The sequence below is a fragment of the Leptonotus elevatus genome, chromosome 17, assembly GCF_054856555.1.
Source record: "Leptonotus elevatus isolate MCC_2025b chromosome 17, RoL_Lele_1.0, whole genome shotgun sequence".
Lineage (NCBI taxonomy): Eukaryota > Metazoa > Chordata > Actinopteri > Syngnathiformes > Syngnathidae > Leptonotus > Leptonotus elevatus.
In genome coordinates, this window is record NC_141255.1 from 7,567,318 (window position 1) to 7,585,936 (window position 18,619).

The 18,619-nt window shown below is 39.4% G+C and overlaps 1 protein-coding gene across 2 annotated transcripts; it reads right to left on the minus strand.

The window, feature by feature from the left end:
• Positions 1-21: 21 nt before the first annotated feature.
• On the minus strand, positions 22-18,508 carry LOC147159565 (mitogen-activated protein kinase kinase kinase kinase 2-like). 2 transcript variants are annotated; one of them, XM_086059715.1, is made up of 32 exons: positions 18,192-18,508; positions 15,460-15,517; positions 15,287-15,377; positions 14,915-14,979; positions 14,308-14,363; positions 12,883-12,930; positions 12,766-12,808; positions 12,600-12,672; positions 12,011-12,142; positions 11,846-11,908; positions 11,687-11,768; positions 11,499-11,609; positions 9,883-9,961; positions 8,687-8,745; positions 8,544-8,593; positions 7,124-7,162; positions 6,760-6,793; positions 6,228-6,384; positions 5,991-6,157; positions 5,074-5,115; positions 4,784-4,868; positions 4,623-4,702; positions 3,316-3,376; positions 3,110-3,233; positions 2,956-3,014; positions 2,783-2,886; positions 2,548-2,707; positions 1,459-1,527; positions 1,293-1,379; positions 1,140-1,210; positions 1,015-1,070; positions 22-867 (listed from the first exon to the last, which is right to left on the minus strand). In XM_086059715.1, exons 1-32 carry the CDS (start codon positions 18,282-18,284, stop codon positions 780-782), a joined length of 2,586 nt encoding a protein of 861 aa, XP_085915841.1. In that variant the 5' UTR covers positions 18,285-18,508; the 3' UTR covers positions 22-779. The 2 variants fall into 2 exon arrangements, with proteins under 2 accessions (XP_085915841.1, XP_085915842.1); XM_086059716.1 differs by lacking the exon at positions 7,124-7,162.
• Between the last annotated feature and the right edge of the window lie 111 nt (positions 18,509-18,619).

Genomic DNA, 18,619 nt, shown 5'->3' on the forward strand with positions numbered 1-18,619 from the left:
GATGAAAGTATTAACAATATGTATGAAATAGAAACAGTAGGTTTATTTTTCATTTGTGTGATACAATGTAAAATATTTCGTTAAAGGTCCAGTATCAGCCATCATTGTGACACAACCTGTCGAGCTTATGAGCAACAACATGAAACAAGAATATTTTTATCATATATATTTAAAACAAGAAAAAAAAATACATGTTCCAAGTATAGTGTAGAAATGTTATAAATTTATGAACAGCTATCTTCAAAACATGGTTCCATGTAAATTATCTTCAAGTATCTCAGGGATAGGTGAGTCTTTAACTATACAGCGCACGTTCCATAAATAATATAAATATACAAAAACACTTTTAGTGTAGTGGAACGTACATTGCCGTCAAAAAAAGGAACTTAATAGTAATTTCTCAGTCACAAGTTGTCTATGTTTAATTAAGTAAATTAGAATAAATACCTACGATGTTTACAGTTAGCATTAGCCTCACCTCCCTGTTAGTCTAATAAAATGACAAGTGTATTTATTCATATTTAAAGAAACCACATCCATCAGTACAACATGTAAAGTACTTGGCATGATTCACTCTTGTGCAAGGTGGCTCCAGTAATGCTAACATGTCTCAGGGGCAGTACATTCAAGTTAAAGTCGATATTGATTCCTTCAGAACATTAGGACAAATGCAACTCTCAAGTATACAGTGCACATGGAAAGTATTTACAGCGCTATAAATACTTTCTGGATGGACTTTACATGTCTTATGCCCATTTTATACTTGCTGGAGGCAAGTTTCAATAGCTGCTTTCGTGGCCTGTTAGAATGTAGACATTGCTCAGTGCTGAGGGCTCGTCGGTCGGTGTGCTCTGAAGAATGATGTCCCTAGGGAAGAAAAAAAATCTTGATAACGTCCTGTATATGTATACACAATATACATAGTGTGTGGTAAAAAAACAAACTTTTTATTTTTTTAGATTACATAAAAAAACAACAACTTAATTCTCGTAAAATGATAACTACGGTTTCTACCTGTTTGTTCCCAAAACTCGGAATACTCGACTCTCGTCCGTAATTTCTTGCGTTACCTGCAAATCACGTACAATTTCATCCCGTGAGCGATTTTATGCGCCAACAACATCTTGAAACTCAATCACCTCATTTGTGCGAAAACTCCTTCCTTTAAGTCCATGCTTCCAGAAAGCCAGCACACTGTCCTGCAAGCAAACTGCGAGGAATGGCAATCAAACCAATTGAAATAAATAAAAAAATACATAAATCAACCATTTTGAGTGATTGTTTGTTTTTACCAAGCGTTTCTATGGGGAAGTCGAACACCATTTCAGCGGCTAGCTCCTTGGACGGAAAGCCCTGTAGGTTTACGATCCTTACGGTTTCTGCAGCGTCAAAAATCAAATTCAGCACGTTACCGTCACGTTTGAAATTACTAGCTCGGTCAAAATGGAGGTGGTTTACTTTCTAATGCAATAAGAACGGTGTCTCGATCCAACTGGGTGACCTGTACGGCCCGGACAGCCCCGTTTTCTGCAAAGAAACATTGGAATTGAATGTTCTGTACTTTCCATAGTTTTCAAGATAAGCTACTGAATTTTGCATCACTTTTGCTGTCTTGAAAATAGACTATTTTCTCTATATCTAACTGGACTGCACTGCCATTCCCGCCAATAAGAAAAAAAAGGGTTTTTTTCTCTTTTCAATGTCAGAAGCCTATTTCCGCCAGTGGGAGAAAAAAAGTTCCCAAAAACTCATAAAAAATAAATAAAGAAATAAAGAAATAAACTAAAACATATTGATAATCCTGCCTTCAGAGAAGAATTTATGTATTACATATGTCATGTATAATTAAAGTCACAATTTTACAATAATAAAGTTGTATATTTTTTGGGTGAGTCACATGTTTTTAAAATTAAAAGTCAAAATACTATAATAATGAAGTTCAAGATAAAATAGCCTTTTGGCTATTTCTGGCATATTTACTGAAATGTTTAATAAAAGAGAGGGCACTTTTTTTTTTTTGCTAAAAAGTAGTATACTTTGGGATTAGTCATAGATAAAAGTAATGTGATAATAAAGAGAAAACTTTGAGACTACAGTCATAATATTGAGGTAAAAAGTAATACATTTGCATGATTAAAGTCATAATACAGGGAGATAAAATCGTGCATTATGAGATTAAAAGTTGTATGTTATCGAACAAAGTCATATACTGTACATACTTGAGAAAAAACATATTGTTATAGATTAAACAAAAAAAAAACGTATATTTGCAAGATTAGGTTATAATTGTGCAAGAAAGTACATATTAAAAAAAAAAGATGTATTATGTTATTTAAAAAAAAAAGTAAATTATTGTCCTTTTTTTTTTTTTTTACATTTTGATGTTTTGGTGATGAAACTGAATGCAGACATCCCAAAAACGTAAAAATGTAAAAACTGGAGAGAAAAAATGAACATAAGTGTTTTTCACATAGCAGTGGCGATATATTTCCATCCAACTGAGACATTTTAGATGCCAAGAGTACTTTTTTTAACGAGCATCCGTACCTGGCTCTGAAATTGGCGCGCCATTAAGCTCAATGATATCAAACTTGAGGTTCCCATTGGCGTAGTCTCTCACCCCGACGCACAACTGGGGGAACTCGTCGGTGACCAACACCAGCAGCTCAAATATCGCCAGGGAGTCGGGTAGCCTCGTGGATAGGTGCTACGGGCAGAACGGACGACATTAAATCCTTAAAACGTTTGGCGCCTCGGCTCAGAAGGCAACAGGCTTACAAACCTTGAGATGCATGAACTTCTGGAGGGGCTCATACCACAAGAGCAGAACTAAGCCGGAAGGAACCGCTCCACATAAAAAAGTACTGTCCGTGTATGGGTTTCGAGCTGGAAGACAAAAGGACGAGTTGAGTGACTGAAGACAAGACACGGAAGAGAAATCCAGCACCGCCATACCGACGCTACATCTCCGGCAGCCTTTCGTGTCAGGGATCTTCATGGATAAGGCAAACTTTCTGAGGAAACATACACAAATCCTTCAGACAGGCAGGAAAGGAACACAATAACGACATTACGATGGATGTCGAAATCAAGAATGAAGACATCCGACCTCGTGCCCATCTTCTCCGTGAAACGGTTGGTGCCGAGCGACAGGCTGCCATGTTTTTTCGGCAAATGTCCCTTCTGCTCGAACAGGGCGGTCAGACTGTGCGAATAAAGCTGTGACGATTTGCCTGCCGTGGGGTTGGGGGTGAGCAGATTCTCGGTGAGCGTGGTTATGGAATACTCGGCGGCGCGTTTGTGTCAAGTCGTTACCTGACACGGACATCAGCACGTTATTCATAACATACAGCCATGTGCATCGCTGGGGTAGCAGCTGTGTGAGGGAGGACAAGACAATAGTCAAACACAGGGAAAAGTATTACCGGTATATGGTATTTTTACGGGTCATTTATTTTCAAGATAAATTGTACATTTTAGATCAATGCCGAATATTTCACAATTGATGATGCCGTAATATGAGAACAAAAGTTGTATATTTATTAGGGGTCCACGTCAAAATTTAGCAGTAATAAATGTAACTCATTCACTGCCATTGACGCCTATAATTGTCAAAAATTAATTTTAACTATTTCTATTAGTTTTACATTTTCCCTACTTTTGTTAACAAGAGTATGAAAATGTAGACATTTCTTTTAATAATCTTTTATTTTTATTTTTTAAGATTATTAAAAATTAGGGGCGTCAGGCGATTAAAATGTATATAGCATGAGTTCAATAGTTAACTCACAATTAATCACAAATGTTATATCTGTTCTAAATGTACAATAATTTTTTCTAGGTTTTCATACTCTTGTTAACAAAAGTGGAAAAAAATGTTAAACTAAGAAATAGTTAAAATTAATTTTTGACGTCTATAGCCGTCAATGGCAGTGAACGAGTTAATAACAATGCACACATTTGTGGAGGCTTGGGTCAAGTTGTATTTTACAATTTTAAAAATGTGCAGAATTTCACAAATGACTTCATATTAAAGATTAGCTAGCTCTTAATATGAAAAGAAAAATACACTGAGCAATGTCTTACAAATGCATTAATGCCATCTAGTGGCAGAAAAATGACCTCAACAAATCAATATTACACTCACAGTACAGTCCAGTACAGTACATCTTTTTAATCTTAACTCAATTTTATGAAATATTATGAAATTACTTTATCAATGACTAAAATGTGCAACCATATTTGTACTAGTTTTTAAAAAGAGTAAGAAAACTGTAAATTTTATTGCACATTTAGAACAGATATAAAATTTGCGATTAATCGTGAGTTAACTCTTGGAGTCATGCGTTTAATTACGATTAAGAATGTTAATCGCCTGACACCACTAATATTTATAGATAAAATATCTGTATTTTAGAGATTAAAGTTATCAAATTTATGGGACAAAAATTCATATATTTTGGAGACATCTTTTTTTTTTTTTTTTTTTAATCTTCTAAGCATTATATTCTGTTAAAACCTATGAAAAAAATATTGCTATACTGTAACCATTCCTGCGATGGACAGATATGTTCCATGAAAAATAATGGGCATAGCAGAGGAACATTCTGTCATTTATTTACCTTCTCTAGTGTGTCTTCATGAAGTTCATTCAGGTTAAGTGTGTAAATTCCCTCCTCTGCCCCAAGAATAAGATACTGGTCTGAGAAGGAGACATCGGGAATGGCTGTCAACGCTCATTTAATTGTGCTTTTAACGACTTGGAAGTACATGAATATTTTACCTCTCGTGCTGGGAAAAATCCAGGTGACAGCACAGTGGATTTTGAGAGGGCATCCATTGAAGACTTTGGAAAAGCAGGCCCCCATCTACAGAATGCACCCAAAAAAATTACAGTACACCGCACTGCTATTTTGTGCTTCAATATTATTCACTGTAAATATTGAAGAAATTGACCAAAAACAGGATATGCTTCATTTGCAAAATTATTTTGGATTTGAGTATGAGCTCAAACTAGCTTTTAGCATGCCAAGTGTGTTAGGAGGATGCATACGGTTAGATGTGACCACTTACATGGACTTGAGGGGTGGGAGGAAGTCCATGAAACTCAGCCCTCTAGAAATATAAAAAAAAAAGTTACCAAAAAAAAAAAAAGAAGAAGGGAAGGATAAAGTGAACCCCCCGTTTATCGCAGCGAGTACGTTCTATGTTCCCACGCGCTTTAAAACACCTTTAATCTTACCAAAATGCACTTTGAACTTAAAACACACTTTATATTATTCTTGGCAGCACCACTGTTTGTGTTCACGTCAAATATCTGTTGCTTTAAAAACTGCGACTCGTGATGCTAACTGTTAGCTTGTTTGTTAGCATTGCGAAGGATGAACTGCGATATAGTTGGGGAACACTGTAAAAAATATGAACTCAAAATCTTGCTCAAAACTAATAAATTAGGAAATGACAGGGTTAATATTAAGTATCAACAAGTCTAACTTAATGCTATTCTTAATGCAACTTAAAACCAATGTAATGCCCTTGTTGCACCCAACATATATACATACGCATAAATGTGTTTATATACAGTATGGACTATATGCCATGGAGGAGGCGGGACTTCCGACTTCCGGGTTTTCAACGATCAACTTTGTTTCCGTTTCGCGACGTGTGGGCCGCGTCCCAGTACTTGTGCGTTCCCGTCCACGGGTGCGAGTGTGTAGTGTCTGTCTCAGTGTCCGACGCATTTCGGATATCCGAGGCGCCGTGGGCGCAGGGGTGGGGGTGCGAGCGTTGGAAACGGCGCTGATGTGTAAAACCCGGAAGTGGGAAGTCCGTGGCATCTATCTCATAGGGAAGTATCTGTCATGTTTACATTTTTAATGCCTCTGGACATTGTATTTAATGCTTTTTAATACAATTTAAACCCATAACTTTAGCTAAATCAATTAATGACTTTTTAATGACTCGCAGAAATGAAGGTGGTTTCAACTCACAGATTCCTCAGTCTTCTTTCTCAGTGTGCTCCATTCAGGCGAGAGGGGTGTCTCTTTCTCAGAACTGGCTTTTCTCGTTTCTGTCGTTACAGCACCCCCCTCAGGCAGACACGGGTCACTGCAGTGCTGCCTGATGTCCTGCGTGGCAGAGCATCGGGCCAAGACGGCTAACAGACAGATTTTTAAAGTCACGACCAGCCAGCCACACGTGGCGGAAGCGTCGTTACGGGGCCGTACCGGAAGAGGAGGTGGAGTCAGGCGTGATGGAAGTATCCGGGCCCAGCGTACAGCTCGGCCTCTGTGTGACATCTCTGTCACCGGTGTTGACGCTTAAAGAGCAACAGGCGGGCAGGGAGGCTGTCGTTGGGCTGAACAAACCACTCTTCCTTCCTCCCTAGTGATGAGAAAGATGACATAAAATACCGTGCCATGTACAGTATTTGTTTTCATTTTGCTCCAATTTTGCATCACCTGCCAACCTCAGAGGAGTTGAGGGTTGAATGCTTCAATTGATTTTTGGAGCAGAATTATGTTGTGTGCATTTTTGATGAACTAACATAGCCTGAAAAAAGGGCATTTTGCCCATTTACAAACCAAATTATCGAGCAAACCCGATAAATTGATATCAAGTATTATCTCAGGAGAAAGAAAAAAATGGTGGCATGGTACCTATAAACCATTTTACAAATTAATTTTGACCTTTGTCATGCATAAAACATCTTGATGGCATGGAACCTTCAAAAGGTTGTGCATGCGTTTCTTCACTCACATCAGTAGATGGCGCCCTCTTTATGGTTAAACTCCTGAAAAGAAAAAGGAAAAAAAAGAGCTTGTTGAATCCGATTGGGTAATAACAATTTGAGAGACGAGATTATGTGAGAGTCAGACGGACGAACACACGGGGAAGAAACAGCACATAAACACACACGCACACAAAGCTGCGAACCAGTGGGTTTGTGGTGAATCGCAAAATCCAGATTATGACCGTGGCGGGATTTTTAGGGATTGGGGTCTGGATTAGGAGGAGGGGCTAAACACAAACCCACTGGATGAGGCCAGGGAGCTGATGTTTACATAACAACATCATCATCACAAATGGGACGGGCGAGCTGGAGAGGATGGGCGTGGCCTACCTCAGCTGTAGAGCTTGCTCCACACATTCCAACAGGCTCCTGCAACAGGAAGACCTGGTGTTTATCTGGCTATAGGCCCTGACGGCCCAGAACAATGGCGGGGAAGGAACCGGGCGGGGCGCCCCGACATAAATTGGCCCACAAAGACCGGTCATGGTGCCGACATATGGACAAAGACTACAAGACGGCTACGATATAATTTCAAGCACACAATTCAAGCAGGAACCCTATTTACGATCAATAGTCCTATTTTACTACCCATTCAGATGTTTCATCTTGGTTTCTCATTTTGAAGGTTTTTCCTAACTAGCCACAGGTGGCAAATCCAGGTCCACAAAGTCAAAACCCTGCCACAGTTTGACTTTAGCCCCAGGTGCTAGCTGGCTAGCTAGCGAGTTTGCTCCCCGGGTGCTTGTTTACCTGCTCGGTAGCTTGATAGCTAGCGCGAGGTAGCACCGTTTGGCTTTAGCCCCAAGTGCTAGCTAGCTCGCTCCCCTGGTGCTTGGTTACCAGCTAGGGAGCTAGCTAGCTAGCACGAGGGGCTAAAGCCAAACTGTGGCAGGGTTTTGACTTTCTGGATTTGCCATCTCTGTAACTAGCATGACGTTTTGTCATTAGTATAAATTATCCATTCATTTATTAAATCTGCAAATTTTAAAGGCGCTGGTATCGGGAAGAGAATACTCACAAGCATTTTTTTTTTTTTTACCTCTGTGAAAAATGAATAATATTACTGCAGTTGTGAAACTTCTTCATGCATTAAATAGTTTTACACTGCCCCCAAGTGGCCAGGGCATGCACACCACAATGTCTACTGAATTAAAGTAAAAAAGAAAAAAAAAAGACTAAAACTGTTTACAATTCAGTTAATTATGTCACTATTGTATGTTTTTTTTTTACACTTTTTTTTTTGTTGGTTTTGTTGATTGATGGCTCTCACTCTAATGGGGTAAAATGTCTTGAATGCATTAAACTATCTATCAAGGTACAACTTCATTACTAGTCGATACGTTTGTTTTCGGCAGCCAGCATAGGAAGCTGCCACGTCTTAAATTAAAAATTCACTTCTACTCAACGGTCAGCAGAGGGTATCTCCATTTCATAGAGTCACAACCGCATCATTCATTCGTTCCATTGGCAAGCAGGAAGCCATTGTTTCCCACTCTTTGACCTAAGACACTAATTTAACATTAAACTTCCAATTTGGCACAGTTCATCATTTCCATGTGAGCATCAGAACTGATCACAATGGTTGTATTTAATTAATCCAATAAACAGTCAGACATACATTGCCTCACAAACGGTCGGAAACTCTGAACACAACGCAAAACTACAAGGCCGTGCGGTTTCGTTCACCATGAGACACTTTGTGTTTAAAATAAAGATTATTTTTCTTATGTGACACGGAAAGGCGTCTTACGGTGAGTCGTCTTCATCTCCAGACAAGCTCCAGTTGTCATCATAAGAGCCCTGTTCGGGGGAAAAAAAACGACCACATTGGCTCGGGCGTGTGATTGTTTATTTATGGGCGTCAGTAAGCACGGTGGTCGGATCGAATTTTACCAGATCCGGATAAGGTTCAGTGACTTTCCTCAGTGGCGGCCCAAACTTCACTTGACCAACTACAAGAAAAACAATAGTACAAAACAGAAGACATGATATGGGGAAAATAACAATTGAAGAAAAAAAACTGTACATTATAAAATTGTTTAATTAATTCAATTAAATAAATTATGAATAACAAAATGTAATTTTTAAATAAGTTTTAATTAAAAAAATGTATACGTAAAAAATAGTTGCAAAATAAATAACCGCAGGCTTGATTTAATTGGCCAATATTAACTCTTTAAAAATTGGCTTTTTTTTATTTTTTAAATGGGCCAATTTTTGGCAGTTGTGACGTTTTTAAATTCACATAATACATTACAACATAAGACAAAGATGATGACATTCAAACATTGCACCTTTAAAAATTCCGCAGATTTTTTTTTTTTTACACATTACAACACAATAGCCCCCCCCATTAAAGTTTTTGTAGTTGTTAAATTAAACAAATACTATATAGACCAGTCAAATGTTCTGCCTAAAATTCAGATTTTTACTGTTTTAGCATTAAAACAGTTGCAATTATTATTATTAAAACAATTTTATCTTCTTCTTTTTTTTTTTTAATCTCACCTACAAATAATATGGCCCATTTGTACATAAAAAAAATGCATTGTTAAAAAAAACAAAAAAAACGTGCCCCTGACCTAAACTTAAAACCTTATAACAAAAAGAACGCATAACAGGTTCTCCAATGATTTGGTACTGGACTGAGAGCGCAGACAAGCCCAGTCCCTGGCCCCCGTCCCAACAACCACCAGCACCCAGGAGCCAGTTACAACTAGCCCGACTATAAAAGTGCCAGTGTGTATCACACAACCACTGGCATGTTCTCTGTGCCATCCGCCGAGCAGGCCTCCATCCCACATGTACGGACGAGGGCAGCCGTCGGCAGGCCAACTGAGGGCCTTTTTGTCCTTCCTCATTCACAGCACGGAGATTACATCACTGAATGTCGAGACAAGGAAAGCCACTCATCATGGCGAAATATGTCGAGACATCCGGTTTGGAGCTGCCAATTTTATGATTTCTAATTATCGCCAAGAACACGATTCAATGAATGATAAATGAATAGAAAATAAATGACAAAAATGAAGGAATTGGAATCAATTATCAGAACTGCTTTGCCCACTCCTGTTGTTTACTGCACTTACATTGTTCTTCAGACACTGTTCTTTCAACCGGCAGATGTTTCCCTGCTGACTGGATCTTGTCCGGAGCCTCAACCCCGGTCTGTCAACAGAAAATGGGATGTACCCATGCTTTGAACTTGCTAAAACACTTTTTAAAAACATTGTAAACATATTTTGTGGCATCAGCAACAGTGGCTTTCCTTTTCCACATGGTTTTCTTATTTACACAACATAATGTATAAGGAATGTGGTTCTTTACCTACGGTCTAAAAACAGTTGGGTCAAAAATAAGCCAACTATGGGTCAAAAGGTGGACCGATTCTTTACTTGGGTCAATTTGATCCAACTTTGAGTAAAAAATGGGGTAATTTTCTACAAAACAAACCAGAAAGTTGGGTCGGATCCTCTACTTGGGTCAATTTGACCCAACTTCCTGGGTTATTTTGCAAAAAAAAAAATAAATAAACAAATAAGAAAAAAATAAGGTTATTTTGTATAAAAATATAAATTTACTTGGGTCAATTTGACCCAACTTTGAGTCAAAAATTGGGTCATTTTGTATAAAACAACCCAGAAAGTTGAGTCAGATCATCTACTTGGGTCAATTTGACCCAACTTTCTGTGTTGTTTGGAAAAAAAGAAAAGAAAAAGAAAATCATTTTGTATAAATATACAAATTTACCTGGGTCAACTTGACCCAACTCTGGGTTAAAAATTGGGTAATTTTGTATAAAACAACCCATTAAGTTGGATCAGATCCTCTATTTGGGTCAATTTGACCCAACTTTCTGGGTTGTTTCGCAAAGAAAAAGGTCCTTTAAAAAAAACAATTTGGGCCAGATCCTCTACTTGGGTCAATTTGACACAACATAAAAATATATTAAAAATAATAATAATTTTGTCTAAAAATATAAATTTACTTGAGTCAATTTGACCTAACTAAAACAACTCATAAAGTTGGTCACATCCTCTACTCAAATTCAATTTGACCCAAGTAGAGAATCTGACCCAACTTTTAAAAAATTACCCTTTTTTGTGCAAAACAACCCAGAAATTGGGTCAAATTGACCTAAGTTGATGATCTGTCTCAACTTTCTTGGTTGTTTTATACAAAATTACCCAATTTAAGATCCAAAGTTGGGTCAAACTTTGGGTCTTAAATTGGGTAATTTTGTATAAAACAACCAAGAAAGTTGAGTCAGATCATCTACTTGGGTCAATTTGACCCAACTTTCTGGGTTGTTTTGCAAAAAAAAAAAAGAAGATAATTTTGTCTAAAAATAATTTTGTATTACAACTTTCTGGTGTGTTGTTTTGCAAAAAAAGAAGAAGATAATTTAGTTTAAAAATATACATTTACGTGAATCAAGATGACCCAACTTTGGATTAAAAATTGGGTAATTTTGTATAAAACAACCCATAAAGTCAGATTCTCTACTTGGGTCAATTTGACCCAACTTTCTGGGTTGTTTTGAACACAAAAAAGGTCTTTTTTTTTTAAAAAAGTTGGGTCAGATGGGTTACTTTTGCCCCAACTGTTTTTAGAGTGTACTCAGTGTCACTTGCAGAGATTTCTAGAAATGGGACTATTGCCGTTACATATAGAGGGAACAGTACACCAAGCTGCAGTACCCGACCTCCAGCTCGTTGTCGTCCATGTTGTGCGAGGTGTGCAGCTCGGGGTTGTTCGCAGTGTCCAGCAGCTCGATGACCAGGTTGCGGGTCAACAATTGTATCACGAACGGATGCTGGAAGAGAAGGGAGAGCAAAGCGTCACCTGGCGGATGCCGGACGAAGGGCAAATGGCAAAGGCTAGCCCGCTCACCTGTAGCAGTGTCTCAGCGGATGGCCTTTTACGAGGATTTTTGATAAGCGCCATCTTGACGAAGCTTTGGAAGCCTGGAGACCTGCGGCGTCGTTGCAAAAGCCAGAGGATTAAAGAAAAAAAATTGCGAAAATATAATTAGTCGTCGTTTATACTGACCATTTAGTTTTGTCCTTTAGCTTTGGTGGTTGGAAGCTGCTCTTGGACATCAGCATCAAAGCTCTGAAACCATAAATAAGTACCACGTCTATGTTGTGGGTGACCGCAAAGAAGAAGAAAAAAAACGCAAGATGTGGTTTAGCGTCTGCGCCGCTGTGGTCTGACCTCATAGGGTGGAGGTCAAACATGGGTGGCTGGAGCTCGGCCAGCTCGATGGCGGTGATGCCGACAGCCCAGATGTCGCACAGGTGGTTGTAGCCGCCCTTCTTCTCCACTGCCGCCACCTCCGGAGCCATCCTGCACACATGCAGATTCCGGAGTTCCTCATGGTAGTGTTGTAGGGCCACTCGGATTTTCTTTATATACACCCTTTTGCCACTGATTTGTCTGCTAAACTTCCAAGACCAGGAGGTCAACTTTTTTTAAACCTTAAATCATGCATACCGATAATTGGGCTTTATTTTAGTTTTTTTTTTTTTACTCAGATTATCGTAAATCTCTCACAGAGCCATTTTTAGGAGTAATTTTTCTTAACCAATCTGCTTGGCAAAAGGTGTGGGTTGACGATCACAAAATGATAAAACTGTTCAATATCTGCGAGTGCAAATGTATATGTTCGCTGTCAGCACCAAGCTCAGAGGAGAATTTATCGTTATGTGTAATGTGAGATCATCTCAACTATGTCTCGAAAATGTGCTGAGCAATTATCCTGGGTGCGACTATCCCTGACTGTTCAGTTCGTCGTGACCCTTACCAGTAGGGCGTCCCGATGAAAGACTTCCTTTTGGCCACAGAGGCACTGATCTCTGCTGCCACACCAAAATCCGCTACAATTAAGGCACAAGCACACACGTAATGAATTTAGTACCACGCAGTCCGATTATCTGGACAAGCGGGTACACGTCCAGATCTCAACTGACCCAGTTTGACGTCCCCTCGTTCTGTCAAAAGAATGTTGGCTCCCTGTGGACAGACACAATGTTTTAATGCACGATCAAAGAAATAAAAAAATCCTTACGTCACGCAGCTCGCCTTACCTTGATGTCTCGATGCATTTTGCCTGTTTCATGGAGATGATACAAACCCTGCAAAACACATAAAAGTGCATTTAATAACACAATCACATTTGGGTGTAATTCCACTATCGGCCACTAGATGACAGCACATTATTTTGTTTGAGACGGTTTCAATTTAAAAGACCGAAACGGGAAGATTTACAGCTTATCCTAGTTTTTGTCAAAAAATATTGAATGTCATCCTCTGTAATTCTGCTGGTTATGCCGAGGGATAGACCGATAATCGGCTCGGCCGATAATCGGCGCCGATATTCAGCATTTTATGAATATCGACGTTGGCCTCTTTTTTTGTTTCGATGGCCGATGTATATTAAAAACTGTTATTTTTGGTCCAACGGGCGTTTTTCTCCTCCATCTGCTCTGAGTCAGCGGTTGTTGACTCCCTGCAGCATTGGCCCGCCCACAGCACCATCTGATTGGTTGCTTGTGCAGTGCTAACAGCCAATAAGCAGCAATTAGCGGCTATTAGCCCGCGAGCTAACGCTTATTTCGCAGGCTAACCTAATTTTTATTTATTTGGGAGTTATCCGGGGGGTTAGCGTGTGGGAGAGCGGTTAGCCCGCGAGCTAAAAGTTAGCCCGCGAGCTAACAGTTAGCCCGCGAGCTAAAAGTTAGCCCGCGAGCTAACAGTTAGCCTGCGAGCTAACAGTTAGCCCGCGAGCTAACAGTTAGCCTGCGAGCTAACAGTTAGCTCGCGAATTAGCGGCTATTTGGGAGTTAGCGTGCGGGTGAATGGTCAGCCCGAGGGCAAAAAGTTAGCTAGCAAATTAGCGCCTATTAAGTTAGCTTGCGGGTTAACCTAAAAGCCGTTTTTTTGCGGCTATTTGGGAGTTATCCCGGGGTTAGCGTGTGGGTGAATGGTTAGCCCGCGAATTAGCGGCTATTTGGGAGTTAGCGTGCGGAAGCCACATTATAGTTGGTGCAAAAGCTGATGGCAAACAAAAACCTTTAACATGTTGCAAATCACAAAATCTGTTTAATAAACATGTCCTTGAAGACATTTAAGCAGCCAAGTGCTGGAGTTTTTATTATTATTTTATTATTAAAATTTTTGACACCACGGAGGCCGGACCCAAGATCGAACCCTTAACCATTACTTCTCCATTTGCTACATTGTATTTTAATTACTGAGCGACAAATTTAAAGGCAGCGGACTTTTTACCACTAAAAGTGTATCTTAAACCGGATGACATCAAACTTTGGACATAGCCACTCGTAATGACAGAACACAATGCATGTTTCTCCACACTTGTGTCATAGTTGAGGGTTAAACGTGCTACTTAGCTGGCGGGAAACATGAGTCACGGTGCTGGCAGTGTAACATAGTAGATTTCACAATCTAACAGCGGCCTGTCATGTAACAGAATAAACCAAAAACTAATTTACCTGGAGGGTTTCTCTGCACACATACGCAATCTGTTTCTCCTTTAATGGGCCAGTCACTTTGGGGGAAAAACATGAAAATTACAACAACAACAAAGTGCAAATGACAAATTAACTCATTCACTGCCATTGATGGCTATAGACGTCAAAGATTCATTTGAACTATTTCTATTAGTTTCATATTTTTTTCCACTTTTGTTAACAAGAGTATGAAAACCGAGGAAAGAAATGTATTGTACATTTAGCACAGATATAAAATTTGTGATTAATCTTAAATTAACAAGTGAAGTCATGTGATTAATTAAAATTAAAAATGTTAATCACCTGATTGCCACTAATTAAAAAAAAAAAAAAGATTATTAAAAATTAGGGCGTAAGATGATAATTTTTTTAAATTGTAATTAATCGCATGACTTAGTTAACTCACGATTAATCACAAATTGTATATCTGTTCTAAATGTACAATAAAAAAACAACTAAATGTACAACAAAAGTGGGGGGGAAATGTGCAACTAATAGAAATAGTTCAAATGAATTTTTGACGTCTTTAGCCGTCAATGGCAGTGAATGAGTTAAAAAACAAAACACACACAATTGTATCTATTCATACCGTGATAGATATCCTGAAGGGAACCTCCCCCGCAGTATTCCATGCAGATCCACAGTTTGGTGTTCCTGGCCGAGGGTACAATACAATTATATAGTCTTTAAACACGTTCAAAATAATACAAACACGATTAAAAACATAAAATATTGACAGATCCCTCTATTAAAACTTCTCATCTCACAATATAGCTCAATAGGCGTCAACTGTAGGCGTAAAGAGCAGGATTAATGAGGATTCCACATTCAATAACCTTCAGCAAAAAAATAGGCTGAGACACTTCCTGTTTTCATTCTTGTTTCAAATATACGCAACTAAAGAGCTAGTAGCATATTTGTATACATTACATTTTTGATGGTCCATTTTTTTTCAAAATACCTGTGATAACTGCCAAAGTAGGCTACAATGTTCTTGTGCTTGCATTCCTTCATCATGGTGATCTCCTGCTGGATGGATGTGATGTCATCACCTGGACAATCGTAACCATTTCAAGGTCAGAGTGACGAAGTAGCGTGGATTAAAAGTGAAAAGAAACAAAAGTTACGACTGACAAGGGTCCAGCTTGACGATCTTGATGGCGGCCAGTTCCGACGTGCGGAGATTCCGAGCCTGGATCAGGAAAATAGTCATTTGTATATTCATCAACATTCATTATTTGAAGCAGTAATTTATTATATTTTTGTTTTGCTTTTCATAAATAATTTAATTATTATTTCAGAAATGATTTGAGCAAAAAGAATCGTATTTTTTTTCCCAATGTAGTAATATTATTTCTCTACAATAAAATAGAGATAGACCGATATGCTTTTTTCAGGGCCGATACCGATTATTGGTAGTTGAAGCCGATATACATTTGCAGAAAACTGCACCAACTGTAATGTGGCTTCCGCACACTAACTACCAAATAGCCGCTAAAAAACAGCTATCAGGTTAGCCCGCGAGCTTACCTAATAGCCGTTAATTTGCGAGCGAGCCTGTTAACTCGTGAGCTTATCGCCGCTAATTCGCGAGCTAACAGTTAGCTTGCGGGCTAACCATTGCCCTGCATGCTAACTCCCAAATAGCTGCTAATTCGCAAGCTGTTAGCTCGCGGGCTAACCGTTTACCCACACACTAACCCCGGGATAACTCCCAAATAGCCGCTAAAAAATGGCTATTAGGTTAGCCCACGAGCTAACCATTAGCTCGCAGGCTAAGAGCCGCTAATTGCCGCTTATTGGCTGTTAGCAATGCACGAGCAACCAATCAGATGGTGCTGTGGGCGGGCCAATGATGCAGGGAGCCAACAGCCGCTGACTCCGAGCAGACGGAGGAGAAAAGCGGCCATCAGAGCAAAAATAACAGTTTTTAATATATCGGCCATCAAAACAAAAAAAGAGGCCGATGCCAATATTCATAAAATGCTGGATATCGGCGCCGATTATTACGAATGTGAATGGTTGTCTGGCATGCGGCGGTGATGTGATGTTTTCACTCTGGCATCCGCACGACGTCAAACACGCGTCCACTTCCTGTTTTCCTTCCTGTTTGAGCACGCCGCTTCCTGTCAGTGAAGTGAGACGCAAGGTAGCCCGAAATAGCAGCCTGAGATTTACACAATGCACATTCCGACCAACCACTAGTTCCATACGTTTGTATGCATATATATTAGGGTCACGGACACATTCCAATGGACCATGCATGACCAGTTCCGTATACTTTTCACCGCTCATTATGAATGCCCCAAAACTAAAAACATCTCGCTGCATTTTGATGTGGGTCCACTGAAGGCTCTCACTGTCACATGTCCGGAGGTGGAGACCTCTTCTTTTTTTTTTTGTCCTGCATTTTCGCCTCCCACCGAGGCGAAAGCGAGCCATTGTCCCCGATTGGACGCCCTTCTATGTCTCCATTCACCAAACAAGAAGTCGAGTGGAAGCGAGTGACGCTTAATGACTTCATCATCACCGTGCCTTCAAATCTTTACAAGTGTCGAAGTTCTGTGAAATCGAATAATCCCTTGACCCCTGCTGAATTTCTAAATTTGCTCCCTTACAGAACAAATAAAGCATCTCTCATTTCTACGGTTATTTATTGATTATGGTAATAGACTGTGAGTAGCAATTATTCAATTGTAAGCTACTAGTACTTTCTTTGTCCTCACTCGTAGCACAACTTTGGCATACTATTAGAACATGTTAGAAGTAAAGCAAAACTGCTCTAGTGGTACTATGAGTCACATCAATTCTACTAATTGACATCTTGCACTTAACTAGTTGTACCAATGATCAACTAATACACAGTGTTGTATAGTTGTCCTGTCCAGCTGTACTACTATTGTGCAGAAATACACTGCAGTAGGGTAAAAAACGTTACTAGTATGTGAGTCATTCTACTAGTGCACGTGTTGTACTAGTATTGGGGGGAAAAAAGCATACTAGTACTGTATATGGATATCGAAAACTTGTTTTCATTGAGTTCAGTAGAGCACTAGTAAAATGACTAGGGCACACTAGTAGAACAACTTGTAACATTTTTTTTTCTTTGAAAGCATGACATATCTACATACTATTAACATGTTACCAGTGAGTTAAAACTGCACTCCTAAGACAATATTCTAGTTAGCAACAAGTACTTCACTAGAACTAGTAGCATGTAAATGTCAATGAGTGCAGTTTTGTCTCACTGCTGTAATTAGTTGTCCTACTAGTAGTAGTATGACGTTATTCTAAATGCTATTTAAAAAATGGAATGAGCGTTACTAGTAGGACACAGTAGTTCTATTAGTGCGTTTGATTGTCTTTTTTAGAAAATCAGTGATAGCAAGAGCATTTATTCAATATCCTTGATATCCATGTTCAGGCTAGTACACTTACAACACTACTAGTGTGCTAAATGTACTCGTTGGCATCAAGTTAACAAGATTTTTTTAAATGCGATGTAGACAGTAGGCCTACTAGTAGCACAGCTGTCAACTAGCTTTTCACCAATGACCAGTTGAGATTAGCCAAATTGTCAAAACAAAATATATATATATATTCTGCCTCTTTTCCAGAATGAATATATTTTTGTTTTGTTGTCTTAATCACTCCCCACTGTATGCAAAAGGTGTACCCAATGAAGTGTCCTGTGTATAAAAAATATATATAGAAATAACTGCGCAGGAATGGCACTAGCGTCAGTGACGTCACGATTAAAGGAAGTTTTGAATTGCTTTATTTTCTTATCGTACTTTTTTTTGGTAGTAGAAAAATATCGCGCGTCATTATTTGAAAACGGGGCTGATTTGGTGGCTCCGTCTCACCTTGAAGACGTCCCCGTAGGTGCCGCACCCGATCCGGTGGATGAGCTCGTAGTCGTCCAAAGGGTCGAGGAATGACACCCCGATCCGCTCCATGTTCGCTCGCTGCCGCTGGCAACCTTTTGGGTGCTCTGGATGTTTTTTCCGTCTAGGCGGCGCACATCGCGCTTGCTGCTCCTGACTGGCAGGACAAAGAACGTCGGGGGCCCCCCCCCTCGAAAGAAGAAGAAAGACACGGAAACAAAACGACTTTTAAAGAAACACGCGCGCGAAGGAGACAGGAGAAGGAAAACCTGCCGCAGTCCAACACGCATGGGCAAAACAAAAACGCACGCTGTAAAAAATGTCGAACAATAACAATCGGGCAACTCCGGATTAATGATGTTTGTCACACACACACACACACGATATATTCGTGACCAAAATGTTGG